The 23,556-nt window shown below is 34.9% G+C and overlaps 2 protein-coding genes across 4 annotated transcripts in view; one reads left to right on the forward strand and one right to left on the reverse strand.

The window, feature by feature from the left end:
• The window catches only part of HHLA2 (HHLA2 member of B7 family), a 187,829-nt gene that overhangs the window by 19,823 nt on the left and 144,450 nt on the right, over positions 1 to 23,556 (forward strand). For 2 of the 3 annotated variants that reach the window (XR_012918842.1, XR_012918844.1), the window contains exon 3: positions 3,591 to 3,823. The exons of the other annotated variant lie outside the window; for it this stretch is intronic. The gene's annotated coding sequence lies outside the window, so the exon portion shown is untranslated. Of the gene's footprint in view, positions 1 to 3,590; positions 3,824 to 23,556 lie in introns of those variants that run through there. 3 annotated transcript variants of the gene reach the window in all.
• Positions 1 to 23,556, reverse strand: part of IFT57 (intraflagellar transport 57) — a 56,486-nt gene that overhangs the window by 7,764 nt on the left and 25,166 nt on the right. Inside the window, exon 6 of the mRNA XM_012777196.2 lies at positions 22,099 to 22,221. Within this exon, the coding sequence (XP_012632650.1) occupies positions 22,099 to 22,221 (123 nt within the window). The remainder of the gene's footprint in view (positions 1 to 22,098; positions 22,222 to 23,556) is intronic.

A 23,556-nucleotide genomic window follows, 5' to 3' on the forward strand; every position in this document is an offset into this window, starting at 1 on the left:
TCATTGATGTATAACTATGATAACTTACATTGATGTACAATTCCATGGAGGAGCTAGTATTTCTGTGGAACCTGGAAGCATGAGTAGCGTTTCCACAGGCTGGAAGGGAGATGAAGGGTATCCTAGGCTGAGGGAGTACCACGAAAAAAGAAAATATACCAAGAACAAGTAGGCTCAACTGGCTAGAGTACAAAACATAGAGTTCTTGGGGTGGGCTGCGGAGGAAGGATCATAAGGAAATAAAGCTGAAGAGGAAGGTTAAATTAGATCAAGGGCTTTGCCTATAACAACTAAGAAGTGTGGACCTTATCACACTTCATAATCCAATCACATGGATTATGGAGGGTTAGCAGATATTTCTGGTTTCCATTTTAAAGATAAGTCTGTGTTTTGAGGAAGTTACAGAGTGAAGAACTGATTAGAAAGGCAAGAGACTGAAGACAGGTAGGAGCCTAGTTAGGAGGCTGTGGAATGGTTCACATTCCATGGATTAGCAGGATTTGAAATACAGCAGTGTTTATAAGAATGGAAGTGATGAATTCAAGGGATATTGCAGGTAGAACTAGCAGAACTTGAAGACTGACTAAGAGGAAGTATGAGCATGGGGTGACTGAAATGGAGGTGTGGAAGACAAGAGAAGGTGTTTTTAAGGTTTCTGGCCTGAGGAACTGAGGGGATATTAATGCCACAGTGTGACAAAAACAGAATAGCTTGCAGGGAAGTCAGAAATACTGAGGAATTTAGGCCAGGCCCGGTGGCTCACGCCTGTAATCCTAGCACTCTGGGAAGCCAAGGCGGGCGGATTGCTCGAGGTCAGGAGTTCGAAACCAGCCTGAGCAAGAGCGAGACCCTGTCTCTACTATAAATAGAAAGAAACTAATTGGCCAACTAATATATATAGAAAAAATTAGCAGGGCATGGTGGCACATGCCTGTAGTCTCAGCTACTTGGGAGGCTGAGGCAGAAGGATTGCTTGAGCCCAGGATTTTGAGGTTGCTGTGAGCTAGGCTGACGCCACGGCACTCACTCTAGCCTGGGCAACAAAGCGAGACTGTCTCCAAAAAAAAAAAAAAAAAAAAAAAAGAAATACTGAGGAATTTGGATTTATTAAATTTGATAAGCCACTAGAAAATTTGTGTATTCTTATAGACCATTAAAATGGAAAGCTAGTAATGATTTATAATTATCTGCCAGGCAAATCTATTTGTTTTATTAAAACCTTCTAGATGAACACATTTCCTGATGTACAATTACAAAAAAAAAGCCTTAAAAGTGTTCTTACCCTTTAACCCAACAATTTCACCTCTAGAAATTATTCCTAAGGAAATAATGGGGAATACATACAAAGATTAATGTACAAGTTCTTTGTAAAACAGCAGAAAACTTTCCAAATATCTAATAGTAGAGAACAGTTTAAACAAATTTTGTAAGATTCATACCACTACTAAAAATAATGTAGTATGATATCATTTATTTAAAGCTCAAAACCAAGCAAAACTCAATGATACATTGTTTGGAGAAACACATATAAAAACACTAAAAAAAAAATTCTGAAAACTGTTTACAAAAAAAATTTAAAAATAAAAAAATAAAAAGAAAGAAAGAAGTCAATGACAGTATGCAAACTTGAGGGTAGTGGTTACCATGGGTGGGACAGGTGGCAGCAGGGAACACACTGGTAACTTCAAAGGTATTATAATGGTTGAGTTCTCAAGTTGAGGAATGGGTTTGTTTTATTATTGGGCTACATAATTACAGATGCTCCTCAACTTATGATGGGTTACGTCCTGATACACCCATCATAAGCTGAAAATATCTTAAGAAGAAAATACATTTAATATACTTAACCTTCCTAACATCATAGCTTATAGCTTAGCCTAGCCTACCTTAAGCATGCTCAAAACACTAATATAAGCCTATAGTTGGGCAAAAGCATCTGACAGAAAGCCTATTTTTTTTTTTCTTTTGAGACAAAGTCTCATTCTGTTGCCCCAGCTATAGTGCAGTGACATCATCATAGCTCACTGCAACCTCAAACTCCTGGGGCTCCAGCAATCCTCCTGCCTCAGCCTCCCTAGTAGCTAGGACTACAGATGTGCACCACCATGCCCAGTTAATTTTTTCTATATTTAGTAAAGACAGGGTCTCCCTCTTACTCAGGCTAGTCTCAAACTCCTAAATTCAAGTGATCCTCCTGCCTTGGTCTCCCAGAGTGCTAGGATTACAGGCATGAGCCACCATGCCTGGCCCCAAAGCCTATTTTATAACAAAGTATTGAATATTTCTGTAATTTATTAACTATTGTACTGAAAGTGAAAAACAGAATGGTTGTATGAGCGCTTGAGGTACCGTTTCTACTAAATACACATCACTTTCGTACCGTCATAAATTTGAAAAATCCTATCAAATTATCATAAGTCAGGGACCATCAGTATAAATGTATTGCATATTACATATGTTAATATTAAATATTAAAATGTTAAATTGTGTTCTCAAAAAATATTTAGTGATCAGCAAAAATGCATGCCAACAACGTATAGTAAAAACAATATATAGAAAATACTCTAGGCCAGTGTGGTGGCTCACGCCTGTAACCCTAGCACTCTGGGAGGCTAAGGCGGGAGGATCATTTGTGCTCAGGAGTTGGAGACCAGCCTGAGCAAGAGTGAAACCCTGTCTCTACTAAAAATATAAATAAATTAGCTAGACAACTAAAAATAGATATAAAAAAATTAGCAAGGCATGGCGGCACATGCCTGTAGTCCCAGCTATTTGGGAGGCTGAGGCAGTAGGATCGCTTGAGCCCAGGAGTTTGAGGTTGCTGTGAGCTAGGCTGACGCCACAGCACTCTAGCCAGGGCCACATAGTGAGACTCTGTCTCAGGAAAAAAAAAAAAAAAGAAAGAAAACACTCTCGAAAGAGTATATTCATTAGGTGTTCAATTTAGTAAAAATTATTACTTGTATATATTGGAATGTGTGTGTGTATTAAGACAGGGATTTGAATATGGATGTTTTAAAATTTGTTCTTTACCCTTCCAAAATTTTCTAATTTCCTACAAGGGAATTTTGTCAATTTAATTGTCAGGGAAAGAAAATATAATAACCTTCTAGATGGCCAGGAAATTCTTAAAAGATGTTTAATATAGTTACAGTAGAAAATAAATATTATAATTGTAGCATTTTTAAAACATGAATACAAAAAGGCAAAGTACATAGCTTTTAAAAAACTACAACTGAGACTGTTAAAAGCTTTACAAAGGTTTGTGGTAAGAATGGAGAAGTGGTAGGTTTTAATGATATATAAGGACTTGAAATGTATCTGGATACCTGAAATAAATAACACTAAAAGGCACTGTTCAATGATGATAGCACTTCTTACATTAGTAGAGAATTCATTAGGCTACAATGATCTTTTATATAACTTTTCTTGACATTTATAAAGGTTTGGAGAGATAAGTAGATATTGTTATCCTTTCTTATTCACTTTTAGCTTCCCTGTAAGAGGGTTATGAGGTTTGCCAGCTGGTTGTGGGAAGAGTAATACTTCCCTGCTCCACTGATGCCCTTTGCTGTGCGATTCTCCTGTAGGATGATGGTGGACACAGCCTGTGCCAGAACTATGCAGGAGCTGTCAGAGGCAGCCATCCACCAGCTCTCTCGGCCTTTATTTCAGCCATGAAAATGAGCATGCCTCATATGAGGGCTCTCCTTTCAGCCTGGGTCTGAGAGTAAGAAACGTGGAACCCAGCTGGAGCAGAGCTGCAGCTGAGCCATACATCAGCAGATGTGTATCTTGAGTGAGAATAAATGTGTTATTGTAAGTTACTGTGTTTTGGGGGTTGTTTGTTACATGGAAAAATTAACTACATATACATACTTTATAGTGAGAAAAACTAAGAATCAGAAAGGCTAAATGACTTTTCCAAAGTCTCATGTCTGGAAATGAAAAGCAATTCCATAGCAGTGCATTTTCTACATATTTTATGATGATTTTCTTTGTGATAAGATGAACTACCAAAAAGTTTATAAAGCAAACTAAGAATTCTTTTTGTTACATATCAAATGAGTCTGCATGGACCACTGAGGTCTACTGGTCACCTATTCCAAAGTGCTTTAAAGTGTGTTCATTAGGTATTATTCCTCCTCTTTCTTGAAGATGAGTGCTTCACCTAATCTTGCAAACTTTCTCTCTCAATGGAATTGAGAAGACTAATAATGATATAGAATATCATTTCCTTAGACTTTCTATTTTTACAAATCCTCTCCTATAAAATCTCATGTATCATTCTATCACATATGAGGTAAACAGAAAAAGTATTATTGTAACCATAGTCCCCATCTCCCCACTCCAAATTCTTTATCACCAAATTATATTATATATCTCCCTTTTTTAGTAACTGGAGAATTGTGATAAAGTATCTGCAGATGGTGATTCACAGTATACCATAAATAAAATGTATGAGATCTAGTTGCAGCTGTTAAGGCGACTGAAAAGACTATATGGATCTCTGGGTTTCAACAGAACAACAACCTAAAGATTTCCTTTGCACATGCAGAGACACTGTTTCTTTGTCTGGATTGCAACTCAATGCTTAAAGCTTCTCCCTGAAACTGCAAGGAGAGACTAGGAATGGTAAATGGAACTTAGATCTGTGTATAAGTTTCATTAATTTGCAACTTGTAAAATGTCAAACTCTTTTTTTAAAAACCAAGTTTGAGCTTCTTTATATGTGGAGAGGCACAGTGCTAAAGAATTCTTGATAGAAAAAAGCCAAGGATGTGGAAACAACCCAAGTGCCCGTCAATCCATGAGTGGATTAATAAAATATGGTATATGTATACAATGGAATACTACTCACTTACAAAAACAATGGTGATCTAGCACCTCTTATATTATCCTGGATAGAGCTTGAGCCCATCCTCTGGAGTGAGGTATCACAAGAACAGAAGAATAAGCACCATATGTACTCGCCATCAAATTGGCACTGACTGATCAACACTAAGGTGCTCACATGGTAGTAATATTCATTGGGGATTGGCGGGTGGGGGTGGGTAAACTCACAACTAATGGATGTGGTGAACATTTTATAGGGGAATGGCACGCCTCTAATACTGGCTTGGGTGAGGCAACGTCGTAACATGTAACCAAAATATTTGTACCCCCATAATACCTTGAAACACTAATAATAATAATTATAAAAAATCAAGAAAGATATCTTCCTGTGTGTTGGAATGTTTTTTTTTTCTTTTTCTTTTTTTTTTAATGTAGTGTTTTAAAGCAATAGAATGTTCTTTTCTAGGCTCAGGAAAAATCCGTGCCAGAGCACAGCTGACCCTAGCAGTTTATGGGGGTGTCTATTAGTATCCCTTGCTTGCTTCTCTACCCAGAAAGCAAGAGCAGAACCCCAAGGCTCTGATGTGTCTTGAATCACTTTGTATCACAAAAATGTTACTTCTGTGCTGTCATGGACCATATCTTTCTCTTCTATTCTTGTTATCTCTCCCCTAATTCCACTATAAATAATAACCAATGAAGTAGTAATTCAATGCTCTGTTTTGCAGTTTTATTTTAATGAATATAAAAATATTTACGAGGGCTTTTTTATAAGCTCCATTTAAGACACCTAACCCCATTTTTCTCATTATTCCCTTCAACTCAGGATTCACTTTCTCTAGACATTTTCAAGATCACACTAATATTCAGGGGAGAAATCCTGTATCTCCATTTCACAGACTGAGTAACAAATTGAAGTTGTGTGATTTTTACACTGTCAATCATGAATTGAAAAGGAAATCGAATGTCGTTCCTTTCACTTATAGGTTTCCCATTACATCAAACAGCCTCTTTCATTTTCTTACTTTGTCATACAATTTCAGTCACAAGCACAAGAATTTCTGATAACTCTTAGTTCAAAGTTTGCACGTTAAGTAAATGTTTATTATTTTGGTTGTTTTGCTAAAGTGTAGACACTAGGGAGGCTTATTGCTTTGAATCTGCTGCAAACAGACAATCTAGATAAAATAACCTTGCTAGAACTATCTCTACCACAAGGATAAATAAGTTCCAAAGAAGGATTTATAGGACTCTCCTATAAATAAAATGCATGAGCATTAGTATAGTTTCTTTTGTGATATTTATTTTGGCTACTCAGAAATCTTTCCTATCTCCTTCCTTGGTATAGAGTAGTCCCTCAACAGTTACATTCATCCTGGAATATTTTTAAATATAATAACAATAACTACAATATTAACATTCATGGAATGCTTAGTATGTGTTAGGGACTATGCTAAGCATTATTAATATATTGTCACATATAATTCTCTTAAAAACTTTACTAAGATTGAGACTTAGCTATTTTTTTTATTTCAGCATATTATAGGGGTATAAATTTTAAGGTTTCAAATAATGCCCTTGCCTCCCTCCCCCCTTAAGTCTGAGCTTCCAGCGTGACCATCCCCCAGATGGTGCACATCTCACTTATTATGTATGTATATACCTCCCCCCCACCACCACCTGCCCAATACCCAATTAATGTAGTTCCTATGTGTCCACTTAGGTGCGGCTCAGTTAATACCAGTTTGCTGGTGAGTATATGTGGTGCTTGTTTTTTCCATTGTTGGGATACTTCACTAGTATAGGTTCCAGCTCTATCCAGGAAAATACAAGAGGTGCTATATCACCGTTGTTTCTTAGAGCTGAATCTCCATGGTATACATATACCACATTTTATTAATCCACTCATAAATTGATGGGCATTTGGGTTGTTTCCACAGCTTTGCAATTATGAATTGTGCTGCTATAAACATTTGAGTGCAGGTGAGACTCAGCTATTTTTAAGTAGACTGCCTAGCTCAGACAGGAAAATACATGGAAGAGCTGAAACTTGCAAGGACCATTATATCATAACATTATTTCCCTGATGAAATGCAGTAAGGTATAACTAAAAATTTTAAGAGTATAATGGTTAAGGAGGACTTTGGTGTTATTTTTAATATTTGAATTTTTATAAGAATGTATTCATATATTAATAGTATAATAGGAATGAATTACAAACATTTTTAGGAGAAACATATGTAATCAAAAACTTTCTCATAAAGGAAAATCCAGAGCCAGATGGCATCATCAGTGAATCTTCCCAAACACTTAAGAAAGAAATAACTAGGAACCAAAAAAGAGCCTGAATAGCCAAAGTAATCTTAAGCAAAAAGAACAAATCTGGAGGCATCACATTATCAGACTTCAAATTATACTATCAAATACAAGGCTATGGTAACCAAAGCAACAAGGTACTGGTATAAAATGGAGACAAAGACCCATGGAACAGAATAGAGAACCCAGATATAAAACCATCTACCTACAACCAACTGATCTTTGACAAAGCAGACAACAACAGACACTGGGGAAAGCAAGCCCCTATTCAATAAATGGTGCTGGAAGAACTGGATAGCCACATGCAGAAGAAGAATGAAACAGGAACCCTATTGTTAGGTAGATAGCCATGGATTCCAGGTCTTCTAGGGATGAAAATGGCTGCTGTGTATCCCTATTTTGGTCCCGCCCCACCCTAATTCTCCATACCTGAGGGAGGAGGGAATACTCTATGAATCTGCCAATCAAAACTTGGTGCCCCAGCTGCAAAAGAATGCAGGGCACTCTCTAGCCCATGGGCCAAGCAGCATAGATATCATAGAGTCCAGAAAGTGACCTAGAACCCACATTCGTAATTAAGGCTGAGGTTATGTGACTCCCAACTGTCCAATCAAAGTAGTTCCATGGTGACCTCTGGACCATGAGGAAGGTCCCTAACCAGGCACTATAAAAATAAGACACAGACCATAGCCAATCTCTCTTTCTTTGCCCTTCCTTTTGCTCTCCCTTTGCTGTGACAGTGGGTCTAGTCGTCATCTGTGGCGTATGTACCATGCTCTGTAAACCTGTATCATGCTCTTGCCCTATAATTTTATCTTTCTCTCCTCAATAAATCTCATTTTCGTGCTTGCCTTACTTTGGTGTGTCTGGTCATTCTCGGCCATGCATTAAGAACTAACATTTCAGACTAAAACCTGACACTATCTCTTGCCATATACAAAATTAATTCCAGATGGATAAAAGAATTAAATATAAGGCATGAAACCATAACAATTCTTGAAGAAAATATAGGAAAAATTCTTCTAGACATCAACCTTGGCAAAGAACTTATGACTAAGATCACAAAGGCAATTACAGTAACAACAACAACAGAAAAATAAATGGGACTTAATTAAATTAAAAAGCATCTGCACAGCTAAGGAAATAATCAACAGAGTAAATAGATAACCTACAGAATGGGAGAAAATATTCACAAACTATACATTAGATAAAGGGCTAATATCTAGAATCTACAAAGAACTCAAGCAAATCAGCAAGAAAAAAAACAAACAACCCCATTAAAAAGTGAGCAAAAGACATGAACAGAATTTTTTCAAAAGACGATAGACAAATACCTTCAGAACACTGAGGTAAACAAAGATTTCTTAAAACGTATTAGCCATACTCACTGCACCCCCACTACCTGAAAAGATCATTTTTAGTATATTACAATTAAGTCACTGTTCATCATAATATACAAAAGAATGAAAAGGAAAGTTAAAGAGTAGATATTTGCAGTACATATATCTGATAAGGGACTTATCCTGAATATGTAAAGAACTTCTATAAAGAGAAAGAAAATGCAGATAATCCAATAGCAAAAGACAAAAGAGGATATCCAAATGCCAAATAAGCATATGAAAAGAGGCTCAATCTTAATAGTCAAGAGGGAAATGCAAATTAAAATGACAATCAGATTTCACAACATACCTACCATGATGATTAAAATAAAAAAGACCAAAATAATACTGAGTGTTGATAAAGATGTGAACCAATTGGAACTTTCATACACTGCTATAAGGAGCATAAATTTTTATAACCACTTCCAAAAACTATCTGGCAAGGTCTACTAAAGCTGAACATAAACATATATCATGACCTAGCAATTCCACTCCTAGTAGAAATTCCAGTAGAAATGTGTACATACATTTACCAAAAGACACACTGAAGAATTTTCATAGCAGCATTATTTATAATAGTTTCACACTGGAAACAACTCACATATGCCCAAACACAGGCAGCTCTGAGAAGGATGAGACCTTGAGTGAGGCAGCTTTCTGCCACTGAAGAAGTGGATAGCTGGAGGCTATCTGCAGACCACTTTCTCCAGCTGGGCAGCAAGTCCTTTCTTGTAAGGGGATTTGGACAGCACATCTCTGTTTCAACCGCAGGGTGAAAGACTGAGTTATTAAAATTATAATTGTAGCTACAGTGGTAGAGAGGTAGGACCACGTGGGAGCTTCAGTGTAAAAGTAACAAGTCTCAAGATTTCAGTGTATAATATTGATGTTCCTATAACATGTTTAAATACCCACCTGTGGTCAACAATTCTTTGCAAATCTGATAACAGGAATCAGCCTAAGTGAAAGGGGCAGGGAAAATAGCTTGATAAAGGGAGTTGCATATATCTAAGTTCAATGTAGCAAATATTTCTGTGACAAATCTATGATTTATAATGCTTTCTGCAAGGATATGAGCAGCCTATTTCCCTCCTCCACAGAGAACACTCCTTTCTCTGTTCTCTTTTTGCCACTTTGCACAAGCTCTTCTTCTTGTTCTCATCATCAGAATTTTCAGCTTCATCACTGCCCACATTTGTGTATGTATTTGTATGTGTGAGTGCATGTGTATGTGTGTGAGGAAAGAGAAAAAGAGTGAGACTGTCCATTCAATTAAATAACTTTTTTATGAGACTGAATTACTTCTTAATGAAAAATGCTCATCAGGTTGCAGTATAATTACAGAATGTGACTTTTCCTGAATTTTTAAATGTGACATTTTTCTTCCATTGCCGGCAGATTAAAGTCTTCTATGGTACATCCTTGTGGTATGAAAGCATGATTTTCTTTTTACATGTTCAAACAACTAAACATACTACTTAAGAAGAGTTGAGTGTATATTGTGTGCTATATGTTGTGGTGTATCTGTCGCAGGTGGTGTGGGAATATTCATGATTACTGGAAATGTATGTTTCCTCAGGGAAGTTTCTAGTTTCTAGATATTCCTCTCATTGTAGAGAAAAATAAAACAGTGCGCACAGTGGATAACCAAGGCTATCGTAACAATGACTGGTATTCTCATACCTAACTGTAATTGAACTGGAGACCTATGATCTCTAAATATAATACCTTTGTAGTTAAATAATTACATTTCTAACATACTCAGAGATTATCTTTACTGACTTCCATCTGTTACTAATGAGTTTTCAAATGTTGACCCAGATCTATTAATCATGTTTATTCCATTCATACCCCTTTTATATGGTCACACAGATCTTTTGAGTGAGTTTTCAGGCTTTCGAAGGAGTTACAAACCCAGAAAAGAGATTTGGCAAGGCAGAGAGGGAATGAATGGGGCCCCTCTGAGAATGCAGGAACATTCACAGGCCAAATTAAAATTTAAATATTTTACAGGATGCTGAGTAACCACAGTGGAGAGCCAGACCAGATGATGGCCTTGATAGTCCCTCCCGACTTTAGGAATCTACTAATCAAAATTTGGCTCTCATACTGATACCCCTTCCCCTCAAAAGTCCCCAAAACAATGGTCATCTCCTTCATATCTGAAGAACCAAAAAACATAAATTGGTATAAGGAAACAGAATCTAAAAAATGGGATAAAAAACATGAGGGTAATATTTGTTCAAATATTAATGAAACTCAGTGATAGTGAGAACTACTCTAATATGGTTGATTGGAAAAAATGTGTCAAGCCAATAAAAAGTACATTTTGTAGGAAGGTCCATATGACAAATGGTTTGTGCTTCAATTCACATTTTATATTAAGTAATTTAAAGGAAACATTAAATCATACTTTGCAATAATGAAATATTTAGGCAGTCTAGAATTTTAATTATAATCAATATGAATTAATTCACTGCTCTCAATCACAAATGTCTATTTGAGGTACATCAGCCGTGAGGCATTAGTAACTTGCCCCTGCAGTATTTATATAACATGCTGTCTTTATTGGTTATTTCCTTAAAATCTGCTGCCACTGTTGATGCTCTTTAGTTACAGCTGATGGTAATCTCTAAAGCAAAAACACCCGTTCTCCTATTTCAACTTGTGATAAATAGAACTTTTCCCCGATCCAGCTGAAACATTTATCACACTCAGGGTAAATAGGAAGGAAGGTATGATCAACTATCTTTAAACACAGACTATCCTGAATGTTCAACAAGATTGTGACAGAAGCAACTAAAAATCTTTTCCAGTTGCTTAAGAATGGCTGTTTTTTTCTCCACCCCTTTGCTGTATTTTTACATGTATAATTTTAAGCACACTATTTTTTCCCACAACCCTGATATCTGTCCATGACTCATATGCAACAAAGGAAAAAAAAAACCAAAGAGCTGACCTTGAAAATACAACTTTAAGTCCCCAAAGTAACACCTTGTTTAAAAATAACACAACATCCCCAAACAATGTTCTGTTTTCTGTAGTCTCCTTTAAAGAGAGCTTGCTTGTAAAAGTCCATCAGTGAATATTTCCCTTCATTCTCCAAGATTTCGTGGCAGTTGAGTAATCATGCAGGCTGCTCTAAAAATGTATGTGTGTCTAGTTAATTTAGGCAGTTTATTTTGATAGCATTCACCTCTTTTTGATTATAGCAGGTGTTTCAAGGATAAATTTGCTGAAAATTGTATTTTGTTTAAACAACAGCAGCATGTACATTTATGGCCTTACTATATTAAAAAGCATTTATCGTCTGGCAGCAATAGATACAATTACAAACATTTGTGACAGTAATTGGAGCTATTATTCCTCCATGGAGCCTCATGGAGACCAACTTATTGCCACCTGTATTTACATTTGTTACCGGTAATTGTAAAAGCTAATTTTTTTATTTGGCACCTTATTTTTCTTTAAATTATGTGGCTATTTCTCAACAGAAGGTCTGTCTCCCAGAAAATCTGTAAGAATTATAAATTTAGTTACTTCATTGTTCAAATGACAAGCAGAATCCCACTTTAATGACTATTATACACATAAAATATATTCCTATACTCTAGGCCACAAAATATATTATACCTTTTTGCTCTTGGATGCAAGAATCCTATCAATATATCCTATCCAAAAACCAGAGTATAAGTCTTATTACAGCTTTTTATCTAATACAGGCTCTTTATTCCTAAATTATAACAATTTCTAAATCCCTGCAGGTCCAAAATATTTAGTAAAACTAAATTTTATTAACACCCTCTTATACTGCATCCAAACACAGTGATGGCAGGTCAAAGCCAGTTACTCTCTTCACTACTTTGGAATGAGTAAAAATACCCTCTATTGCTTCCAGATACAGATTTGTCTATAATAATAAAAAGAAAAATCCTACCTTTGTATCTTTCTGCAGGATTTGGCTTCCAATTGGAAGAGACTTAGATCTAATACAGCAATTCTGTGGTCCCTCCAGGTTCATTTAAATAGAATTCCACCTGCTGATTAACGAAGGCCTCTCTCCTTCCTCTTAGGTTTTAGCTCTCACAGTGACTAGAGAGCCCCAAGGGCTCAAGACTATTGCAATGATTCCATCCTTAGCAAGATGACTCTTCCCAAAAGGTTTCCTGCCGTGAATTACCCAAGGCAGTATCTCTACGGTTTATTTACGTTAAAACAAAATTTAGTTGCTTGCAGTTGAAATTTAAAATTTAAGGTTCTTTTTACAACTGCACTCTGAGAAAATCAGACACTAAAAGAACAGGTAAGGATGTAAAAAAAAAGTAAGTTCAGTGAATCAAAGGTTTGAGATAATTAGAAACACATGCTATAATACTTCCAAAGCCTTTTAAAAAATAATCTCTTTATCTAAATTCCTTGTAATGAACCTGAAGATTTACATAATTACTAGAGACATTTTAGTGGAATGAAGGGGATACCTACCCAACTATCTTTTAAAACAACAAAGCAGGAAACATTTAATTATAATTTGGGAAAAAATCTATTTAAGTCATTAATCAAAATTTTAATTACAATATCCACAGGACATTAAAGCATCTTAGAACATTTTTTCATTGCATTAAATACCGAATATTAAATCATTATAATGTACAGTCTTTTAGGAATAAGTACTGCATAATTAAAGACAATGGTCTAAGTAAGATTTACTTGAAAACTGATTTCACACTTTCTGCTCTTCCTTATTTCTGAAAAACAGGAATAAGTATTATTAATGTTTATTTGTTTTCCACTGCGGTAAAACAACAACAACAAAACCCTTGATTTGAAAAAAAAATCATTGTCCTGATAAAGACTAATAAGACTGATGATTTTAAGAAGCCACTTTCCTTTGGGTCAATGAAGTTGAGAGACTGAATATACAAATGGAAAACAGACAATGGCCAGCTCAAATACAAAAACATAACTCTGACCCACAATCTGCAGCAACCAGTTCAGAAAGCAAAACCACAACCTCTGTAGCAATTGGCCTCAAACAGGACTTAATCAATGATTGCTAGCTTTCCCATTTTTGCCTGCCACCTACTTCCAACTTAGGATCAACCAGACAAAGCCAACTACCCTCCCTAACCAACTAATCACATAGCATACTCTGCAGATTTCCAGCCACACCTGAACATATATGAAGCCTTTCTTTTTTTTATTTTTTTCTTCATTGTAAATATGTTAAATTCTCCTACCTGCCTTGAGTCTCTGCCAACTACAAGTGATAGTGGCTTACTCCCTTGCTATGTAGCAGCTCTGAATAAATAGTCTTTGCTTGTTCTCATTTGGATTATCTACCTTTATTTCAACAAAGTCAAAAAAGGTTTTCTTTTTATAATAAAAAGAAAATTTAAGAAGATAGAATATTCTTCTTCAAAAAACAGCATTATATATTTCTTTGGAGATTCAAAATTAATCAAAAATACAGAAAGTGAAAATCCATATGAATATGCATCCACATTTTCTATGTTCCAGAAATATGTGACATGTAGAATTCTTTGGCAGCTCAGCTTCAACTACTGTTATATTAAACTCAGCAACTGTCAATTGATTCACTTAAAAATCAAAAAATATATATATATTACTATTATGGAACTTAAAATTTTTCAATCATATAAGAAAATATTATCTTTCAATAATTGTCCTAAAGTACCCTGAAAGAAAACCTCTCACATAAGCTGAAAAAAGGTAACAGCAGCTACAACCTACAGATTGGTCTGACTATACATTCTTGTAGCAATGAGTAATTATAGAAGATTTCTAAATCTAGATTTCTATTTAATCATAATTTCTGTTTCCTGCTTTCCATGTTTTACCTTTCAACTGGACTTCCACCTTAAGTGATGCATTGACATAATCCATTTCTTGCTATTAACCTGTGCTCTCAGATGTTATGGTCCCTATTCTTGTCCATATTCTCACTGCCAGCTTTTGCATAACTCTGTCAAGCCATTTTTCCACTCATATCCTAAACTTCCTGATTTGACCCCAACCTTCTAAGCTTAACCAAGCCATCTCTGCTATCTGGCATTCATCTGGGGATTGATGGTAACCTTCAAACACTATAGACAGCCATCAGTGTTATAGTTTATAATTTTAATGATGTATGGAAATGCTTGTGATATAATGTTATATTTTTAAAAAGAGGTATAATCTCAGTTGTATAAATAAACACACACAGAAATAGTGGCCTACATATAATAAGTGATTCTTCTGGTACCACTCTAAGTGCTTTAGGTATGTTAATTCATTTAATCCTCTAACTCTTTGAGGGAGGTATTATAAGAAACTCCATTTTAAAGATGAGGAAACTGAGATACAGAGTGGTTGAGTGAATTGCCCACAGGGTCCAAAAGCTAGTAACTATTAGAGCCAGGATTTGCACTCAAGCAACATGGGTTCAGAATTTGTGCTTTTAACCAGTATGCTGCATTGTCATTAAATAGGTAAAAGCCTGGGTTGTCAGTTCAAATACCATATTTGTCACTTAAAAAGGTGAGCTACTTAACTTCTCTGTTTTTAGGCTCTTTGTCTTTGGTTAGAGGTACATATATCTCATAGGGTGGTGGAAAGGATTAAATGAGTTAATAACATGTGAAGGGTTAAGAACAGTGATTAGCACATAGAAAATACTCAGTAAATGTCAGTGATTATTATCAACATTATCATATTATATATACATTTATTATGGATAAAACTGGAAAAGTATACCAAAGTGAGAGTTGTATGACCTGATTATATTCTCATGTAAAGATAAAAGGCTGATGTTTATAAGTCCCAGGTCACACAGTTAATATGTGGTATAAATATGAACTCTGGGGGCCAAGAGAAGGTATGTGAAATAAATCCATCCTCTCTGGGTCTTTATGGTTACCACAGTTTCACTAAGTTTCTGAAACCTTGGCTCAATAAATCAGGAATGGACAGTAGAACTAAATGTGTAATCTCTAATTTCTAATTCATGGCACATTGCCTGCCCCCTTCCCCCTTGAAACAGTGCTTCCATATCATTTTTATAATTAAAAACAAAATTTTATCTTAAAAAGACTCAGAAGTCTTTAAGAAGTAGGATACTTCTTAACTCATTATAGATCTAAGTCTAGTCTGAGGATAATCAGAGGTGTTTGCTCTAACTTGGCTTTAAATTCTACTGGAGCAATTGTATGACACTTGTAGGCCCCATTTTTGGGTCTAATAAAGAATAATAAAAAAGAGACAGATAAAAACTCAGCAGAAAAGAAAAGGGTAAGAGAAAGAGGGGGGAAAAAGGGATGAGAGGACAACATGTAAGATGTAGAGTCACAGTGTACCAACAATACTATTAAATAAATTTAGCTGGCACCAAATGTTGACTCTAGTTTAGGAATCCTCAGATAGTAATTTTCTAAAAAAATAACTCCTGGGTCTTAATCATTTAGTCAAAACTAAGGCATTTGTAAAGTAGCATGATTTAGGATATGGTTGAATTTGACTCTCTTGGCAGAACTTATGACTGTGTCTTTAGACACATTATTCATATACAGCTGATACTTGAACATCACAGGTTTGTAATGAGCAGGTCTACCTATAGTCAGATTTTTTTCAATAAGCATATTGGAAAAGTTTTTGGAGATTTATGTGGATTTGAAAAACAAATGAACTTTATAACCTAGAAATATTGAAAAAATTCAGAAAGAGGTATGTCATGAATACATAAAATATATGTAGATAACAGTCTATCTTATCATTTACTATCATAAAATATACACAAATCTATTATAAAAAGCTAAAATTGATCAAAATTTTGTGCATACACAGACCATACATGGTGCCATTCACAGTTGAGAGAAATGTAAACAAATGTAGAGATGCAGTATTAAATCATAACTTCATAAAATTAACTGCAGTACACTATACTACTGTAATAATATCATAGTCACCACCTATTGCTATTGCAGTGAGCTCAAGTGTTGCAAGTATCTGATTTAAATGCCATGAGGATAATTATCTCTGCATGAGCAGTTTGTCTCTCCAGTAAATTTCCTATCTCAATAAATGTGATCTCCTGCAGCTCTCATGTTATTTTTCATCGTGTTCAGTGCAATACTGTAAGCCTTGAATAACACCATGGGACCTATACAAAGTGCCACTAGGGATACTGGAAGTGCTTCCAGGAAACACAATAAAATCATGACATTACAAGAAAAGGCTGAATTGCTTGATAGGTATCATAGATTGAGGTCTGCAGCTGCAGTGCCAGCCATTTCAAGATAAATGAACCCAGTGTAAGGACAATTGTAAAAAAGAAAGAGAAACACATTCATGAAGTGGTTGCTACAGGTATGCCAGCAGACACAAAAACTCTGCACTTATTGCACCCTTTGTATTTCTTATTAAAAAATGCAGCTTTTTTATGAGCGCAGGATTGCTATAAGAAAAGCACACCTATTGCTGTTATGACTCAAGAAAAAATGAAGTCATTATACAACAACTGAAAGCAAAAGGAAGGTGAAAGCTCTAAAGCTGGAAAATTTAATGCCAGCAAAGGATGGTTTGATAATTTTAGAAAGAGGTTTAGCCTAAAAAAATAAAAAGTCAAAATTAACAGAAGCAGCTTCTGCTGACTAAGAGGCAGCAGACAAGTTTCTAGATTGGAATTAGGAAATTCATTGAGAAAGGAGATCTGCCTGAATAGGTTTTTAATGTAGATGAAAGTGCCCTATTCTGGGGTGTGGGGTGGGAAGGGAAATACTACAAAGGGTATTTATTAGTATGGAAGAGAAGGGAGTACCAGGATTTGAGGCAGGAAGGGATAGGCTAACTCTATTGTCAGGTTTATGCTCAGGATTGCCCTTATCTATCAAGCTGCTAACCCTGGAGCCTTGAAAGGAAAAGGTAAACACCAGCTGCCAGTCTTACAGGTCCCTATGACTTCCTGATCTAGAGGCTGAATTAGAGATGTTGTGTTTGGGAGCAAGTAGACCACTTTGGCTCCTTCACTGTTGCACTCATGCAGTTCTGGGTGGCCAGGGGCATTTTCCAATATCAAAAGAATCTTGAAAGGCAGTCCCTTACTGATAAGGTACTTCCTCGCTTTAGGGACAAAGCATCAATAGAACCAATAGAACAACACAGTATTCTACAAAAAGGATTGTCAGCTGTGGAAGAGAACCCCAATAGAGAGAACATCATGAAAGTCTGGAAGGATTACAGCAATGAAATTGCCATCATTGTTATAGAAAAAAGGCGTGAAGGTCATCAAGCCCAAAACAACAAATGCCTGCTGGAGAAAACTGTGTCCCGATGTTCTGCATGTCTTCACAGGATTTATGACAGAGCCAATCAAAAAAAATCATAAAAGAGATTGCGGATATGGCAAAAAAAAAAAAAAAAAAAAGGTTGTGGGAGAGGGTGAAGGGTTTCAAGATACGGATCTGCAAGAAATTCAAGAGCTAACAGACACCACACCAGAGAAATTAACAGAAAACAACTTGATGGAGATGAGTGCTTTTGAACCAGTTCCAGACGATGAGAAAGTAGAAGAAGCATAAGCAGCAGTGCCAGAAAACAAATTAACTTTAGACAATTTGGCAGAAGAGTTCCAATTATTCAAGACTGCTTTTGACTTCTTGGACCCTTCTATGATACCAGCACTGAAACTAAAGCAAATGGTGGAATGATTGTTACTATATAGAAACATTTTTAGAGAAATTAAAAGGCAAAAAAGTCAGACAAAAATTACAATGTATTTTTGTAAAGTTACCCCAAGTGTGCCTGCCTCTCCCGCTTCCCCTTCCACTTTGTCTACCTCTTCCACCATTGCCGCTCCTGATATAGCAAGACCAATCCCTCCCTCTACTTCTTCTTCCTCTTCAGCCTACTCAACATGAAGACAAAGAGGATGAAGATCTTCATGATGATTCACTTCCACTTAAAGAATAGTTAATATATTTTCTCTTCCTTGTGGTTTTCTTAGTAACATTTTCTTTTCTCTAGCTCACTTTATTATAAGAATACAGTATATAATACATATAACATACAAAATGTGTTAATCAACTGCTTTTGTTATTGGTAAGACTTCTGGTCAACAGCAGGCTATTAGTAGTTAAGTTTTGGGGAAGTCAAAAGTTACATGGATTTTCAACTGCTCGGGGATTGGCACCCCTAATCTCTGTGTTGTTCAAGGGTCAACTGTAATTACCAGGAGCTTTCTCTATAATCAACACTAAAAAGGGAACTACTAATACAGTCCATTCAAATCAGCAAATAACAAAAATCCTTTATCTTCAGTTGTGAAGCATATTATTTGTATTTTTGGCAACATTTATTTTCCTAATTGTATTTTGTTTAAGCTAATATTAAAATTAGTTTGCATTCTTTGAGAACTGGCAACAGCAGCAAGTGGTGCCAGACAATAGGGATAAGCTGGTTTAGCAATAAAAATGTGATTGCAATAGTACGCAGAGTATACAAAATAAAATATTGGTATGTAACAGGATCCCATCAAAGCATACTACAGTATGCAAAAAGAACAGAAAAAGAGATTGACTTTTTTGGTAATTCCCTGAAAGGAAGTCTAAGAGGAATAAACTAAATTTCTGATAGAAAATAACAAAACAAATACTTGATCCAGTGCCAAATAAATATGGGATTCATTTACTATAAATGCAAGGACATTTTGAAGAAATTCATAATGGATTTAAATAATGGAGGCCCTTTATTAATTATCTCCCACATTTCTAAACCACTTAAAAATTAATCCAACAGTGACCAGTAAAACGCATTGATACCAAAATGATAAATTTCGTTTTTTCCCCTCTCAATCACAAAGTTGAATTTCTAGATGTTCTAAATATCCTGTGTTGAGTGAAAAGTTATTGTTTTGGCCAAAAGTAAAGGAGATGTTTTGATTTTGGTAGAGGAAGGAGTTGAGAAAGAATGGGATCTGCCATGATGCTGGAGTCAACCTTTTCTGAAGGACAATAATGAGTCTGTGAGAAGAAACCTCTTATGTAACTAGATTAGTTTATTTTTATTTCTGAGACATGAGAAACATTCCTTTATTCATTAGCCTCTTATTTTCTCAAACTGATATATATAATTTTATTTTTCTCAAGTAACCTGAATAAAAAATTAACCCTAAAGCTGCATGTCCCAGTTGCTATATCTAAAAGACTTAGAAAAAAGAAGAGTTTGTTTAATACTGAACACAAAGGTCAAATGATCTAAAGAAGAATTCTGAAAAAAGCAATCGAATATGACTTTAGATCAGTAGGTTTTACTACAAAAATCTAAATTCAAAATGATATCTACATATTCTAAAAACTACTGGAAAACAAAAGAATGTCATCTGATACTTTGGAATGCTGTCTATAAAACTTAATTGTATAATTAATTTGGCAAGGTATATCCCCATAAGATTAAGGCTGATTGTATGGTATGAAAGTAAGAGTCTAACTTTAAGCTAGTTAATTCTTCCCCAGATCAGGAGAACACTGATTCTCGAAAAACCCAGGATTTTGATTACTACAATACTGGTCTGTTATAGAATTTGACTTATACCTAGTTTTGTAAAATCATATGTGCTAGCAGTTACATTTATATTCTTTCTTTTTCTTTCTTACGTGGAAATCAATGACTGCTTAAAAAAAAATCTTATTAGGTTCTAAATGAGATGTTTGACTTCAAGAGTTTACTTAGCTTAAAGTAAATGAATTAAACTTGCTTCCATGTGGGTTAAGCTATACTTGAGAGTTGCCAACGACACAATTATTTTAACATGTCATTCTAACTAGAATCACAATAACAGTGATTTTTAATTTTATGAAGAGAATTTGTTCTGATAAAACTGAAGAATCAGATATTACATTTCTGCAAAAATATCACATGTTTGCAAATGAAGAGTTCCAGCAGAGATCTAATCAGTGAAGAGGAAATTCTTATTAATATATATTTACATATAAGAGTTATGCAAACAAAGAATTCACCTCCAATGCAGTCAAATAATAGCTGTCCTCCATAATGACTGGGTAAATATATGGTAAACGGACTGCAGGATTTGCTCACTTACCTTATATAGAATTTGTTCCATAGCTATTCACTGTTAGTAAGACCTCTATCATTTTTATTCTATTCTGGGACTGCTCTGGGAGTCTAGGTTACTTCTTACCTGCTTTGACAGTTCTTCAAGTGGAAGCCCAAATCCAGACATTCTAAGAATGAATTAGTTTCCAAGGAATTCTGAAAACAGCAATCTTTGTAGGGCTTCTACTTTAGGAGCAGACACAGGATCATACTTTGAGAGTAATAAGCTTCCCTAGAACCTTGTTTCCTAATGGCGGGGGCTTACATCCTGCCTCCAAGGATAAAAATCCTCCTTCAGTTTCTTTACCAAATGTCTCCTTAGCCCCTTTTCTACAGATTGTTATACTGCTAAGGGGAATAGCATTGTCTAATCACCTATTAGCTTGTTCTGATCATTTCTTTTGACCCTTGAACAACACAGAGGTTAGGGTTGCTGACCCCCCTATGAAATAAAAAATGTGTATAACTTTTGACTCCTTCAAAAACTTACAATTAATAGCCTACTTAACTACTAATAGCCTGTTGACCAGAAGCCTTATTGATAATAGTCAATTAACACATATTTTGTATATGTATTATATACTATATTCTTATAATAAAGTAAGCTAGAGAAAAGAAAATATTATTAAGAAAATGATAGAGAAGAGAAATAAATTTACTATTCTTTAAGTGGAAGTAAATCATCATAAAGGTCTTCATCCTCATCATCTTCACATTGAGTAGTCTGAGAAGGAGAAGGAAGGGAAAGGAGGGGTTTGTCTTTGGGTGGAAGTGGAAGGGGACACAGAAGAGGCAGGCACATTCCATGTAACTTTTATTGAAAAAAATCCACATATAAGTGGACATGTGCAATTCAAACCTGTGTTGTTCAGGGGTCAACTGTACTTCTAAAATTGTAGATAAAAAGGGAGCGGAAACTTGATACAATGGCCAGTTCATCTGTTATGATCTCTACATCTTATTATATATGATTTCTTGATTATTTTCTTAATATGTAACTTTTACTCATGTGTATTGAATAGATTATCTAGGAATACTTCCAGGTTGCCTTCTGTTTTGCCATCCAGCAGAGTTCTGAACCATCTTCTAACCCTTATCAGTTGGTATAGTCATGGAATTCTATTTACCTAAACAAAACATTTCAGTTGACATAGTCACGGAATTCCTATTTACCTAAACAAAATATGATTTCCAAGAAAATACATTGAAATGTATTCATAAAATATTTCTCAATCCCAGGGAAACATGATATGTTCCAAACCACTCTTTTAAAATTCTTTTCTTTGCTTTTTGGGCCATATTACATTATTTGTTTAATCAACGATTTCTTAAAGTTCTAGTAAGACAAAATGATGAACACTGAATCCTTCTGCCCTTAATTATTTGCATAATTGGGAATACCCCAACCCTAAAATTGCCCTATAAAAAAATTCTTGAAGAAAATGTGTTCTCTCTTCAATACCTTATTGTCAGTCCTAATCGTGACTTTCAGTTGTGGTAGTACACGTTCTACTTCTAGACTCCATTCTGCAGCATCTGTTGTGGATTCCAAAATATCTTCTTGTTTGGCAGACTCGTTCATATCCTAAGAAAGGAAAGATTTCACAAGATTGAGAGTTTATAAAAAGAAATGGTAAAATTTTGAGGCATGTTAGCAGCATTGCACAATTTAAATCAAGGATTGGTAGTGTTAAAATTATAGTGGAAGAAAAAAATTTTTTTCTGTTCTCCTACTAATGTTGAAAGAAAATAATGCACTAACCTGGTAGAATAGCAAAATAAGTATTAAAAAAAGAAGCAAATACATGATTCAACTGTTTTTACAAAGCAAAAGTTTTTGAGATATCACATTGAACTCAATGGTAATACTATCAAGTGGACAAGCCATTTATGTATATTAATTGGTAACAGCCGAAGAGATATGATCACTCACTCATTTTTGATTAAAAAATAATTGTTTTAGTTTGAAATTATTATACTGAAAAATAAACACAAAATCTGAAAGACAAAGAATATAAAATCCCAGAAGCAAATGATTCATTATTTACAAATTTTGTATTCATAATAAAAATGATAATTTAGTTAGGTCAAACTATAATGTCCTCAAAAAATGTGATTTAATATAGACATGCTTGAACTTGAATAGGATGGGGGCCAAAGCTCTGCCCTTGAATAATAAAATCAATTCATGACTGTTTTGAATCTCACACACAAACACAAGAATCCTTTTTATGTTTTCCCAGACTTTCACATTTCACCATTAAGTATATTTGCATTTGAAAATGTAACGAATGTAAAAATTAATGATTTAAAGATAAAATCTAAGACATTAATTTTGGTAGCAATTTTTCTCTTTAAACTCCCTTGATAAATTATAAGCAAATCTAAAGAAAAAAATACAAATATCTAGATAGGAAAAAAAGAGACCAAAGAGACAAACAGCCAAATGCAATGCATGAACCTTATACGAATTCTAATTTGAATAATCTGTAAAAAGACATTTTTGAGACAATCAGGAAAATTTCAACATAGGAAGAATTTGGTAATATTAATAAATTATTATTAATTTTGTAGGTATGATATAGCATGGTAGTTATGTTTAAAAAGGCCGTGTAAGTTAGAGAGCAATGCTAAAATATTTACAAGCAAATTGATAGGATCTAAAATTTACTTTAAAATGCTATGAGGCAAAGAACTAAAGGGGGTGGTTTCCGATAAACCATGATTGACAAAATATTAATAACTGTTGAAAGTGGTAATGTTGTGTAACTGTTATCTTTTTCTAATTTTGTATATGTTTGAAATGTTCCATGATACAAACTTAAAAATAGAAGACTGGGTAAATAACCTCATAGTGAGGTTCACATTGTTAATGTGAATTTATGTCACTAAAAGACATTTCTTAAATAAAAGCTCATTA

The sequence above is a fragment of the Microcebus murinus genome, chromosome 1 (assembly GCF_040939455.1).
Source record: "Microcebus murinus isolate Inina chromosome 1, M.murinus_Inina_mat1.0, whole genome shotgun sequence".
NCBI lineage: Eukaryota > Metazoa > Chordata > Mammalia > Primates > Cheirogaleidae > Microcebus > Microcebus murinus.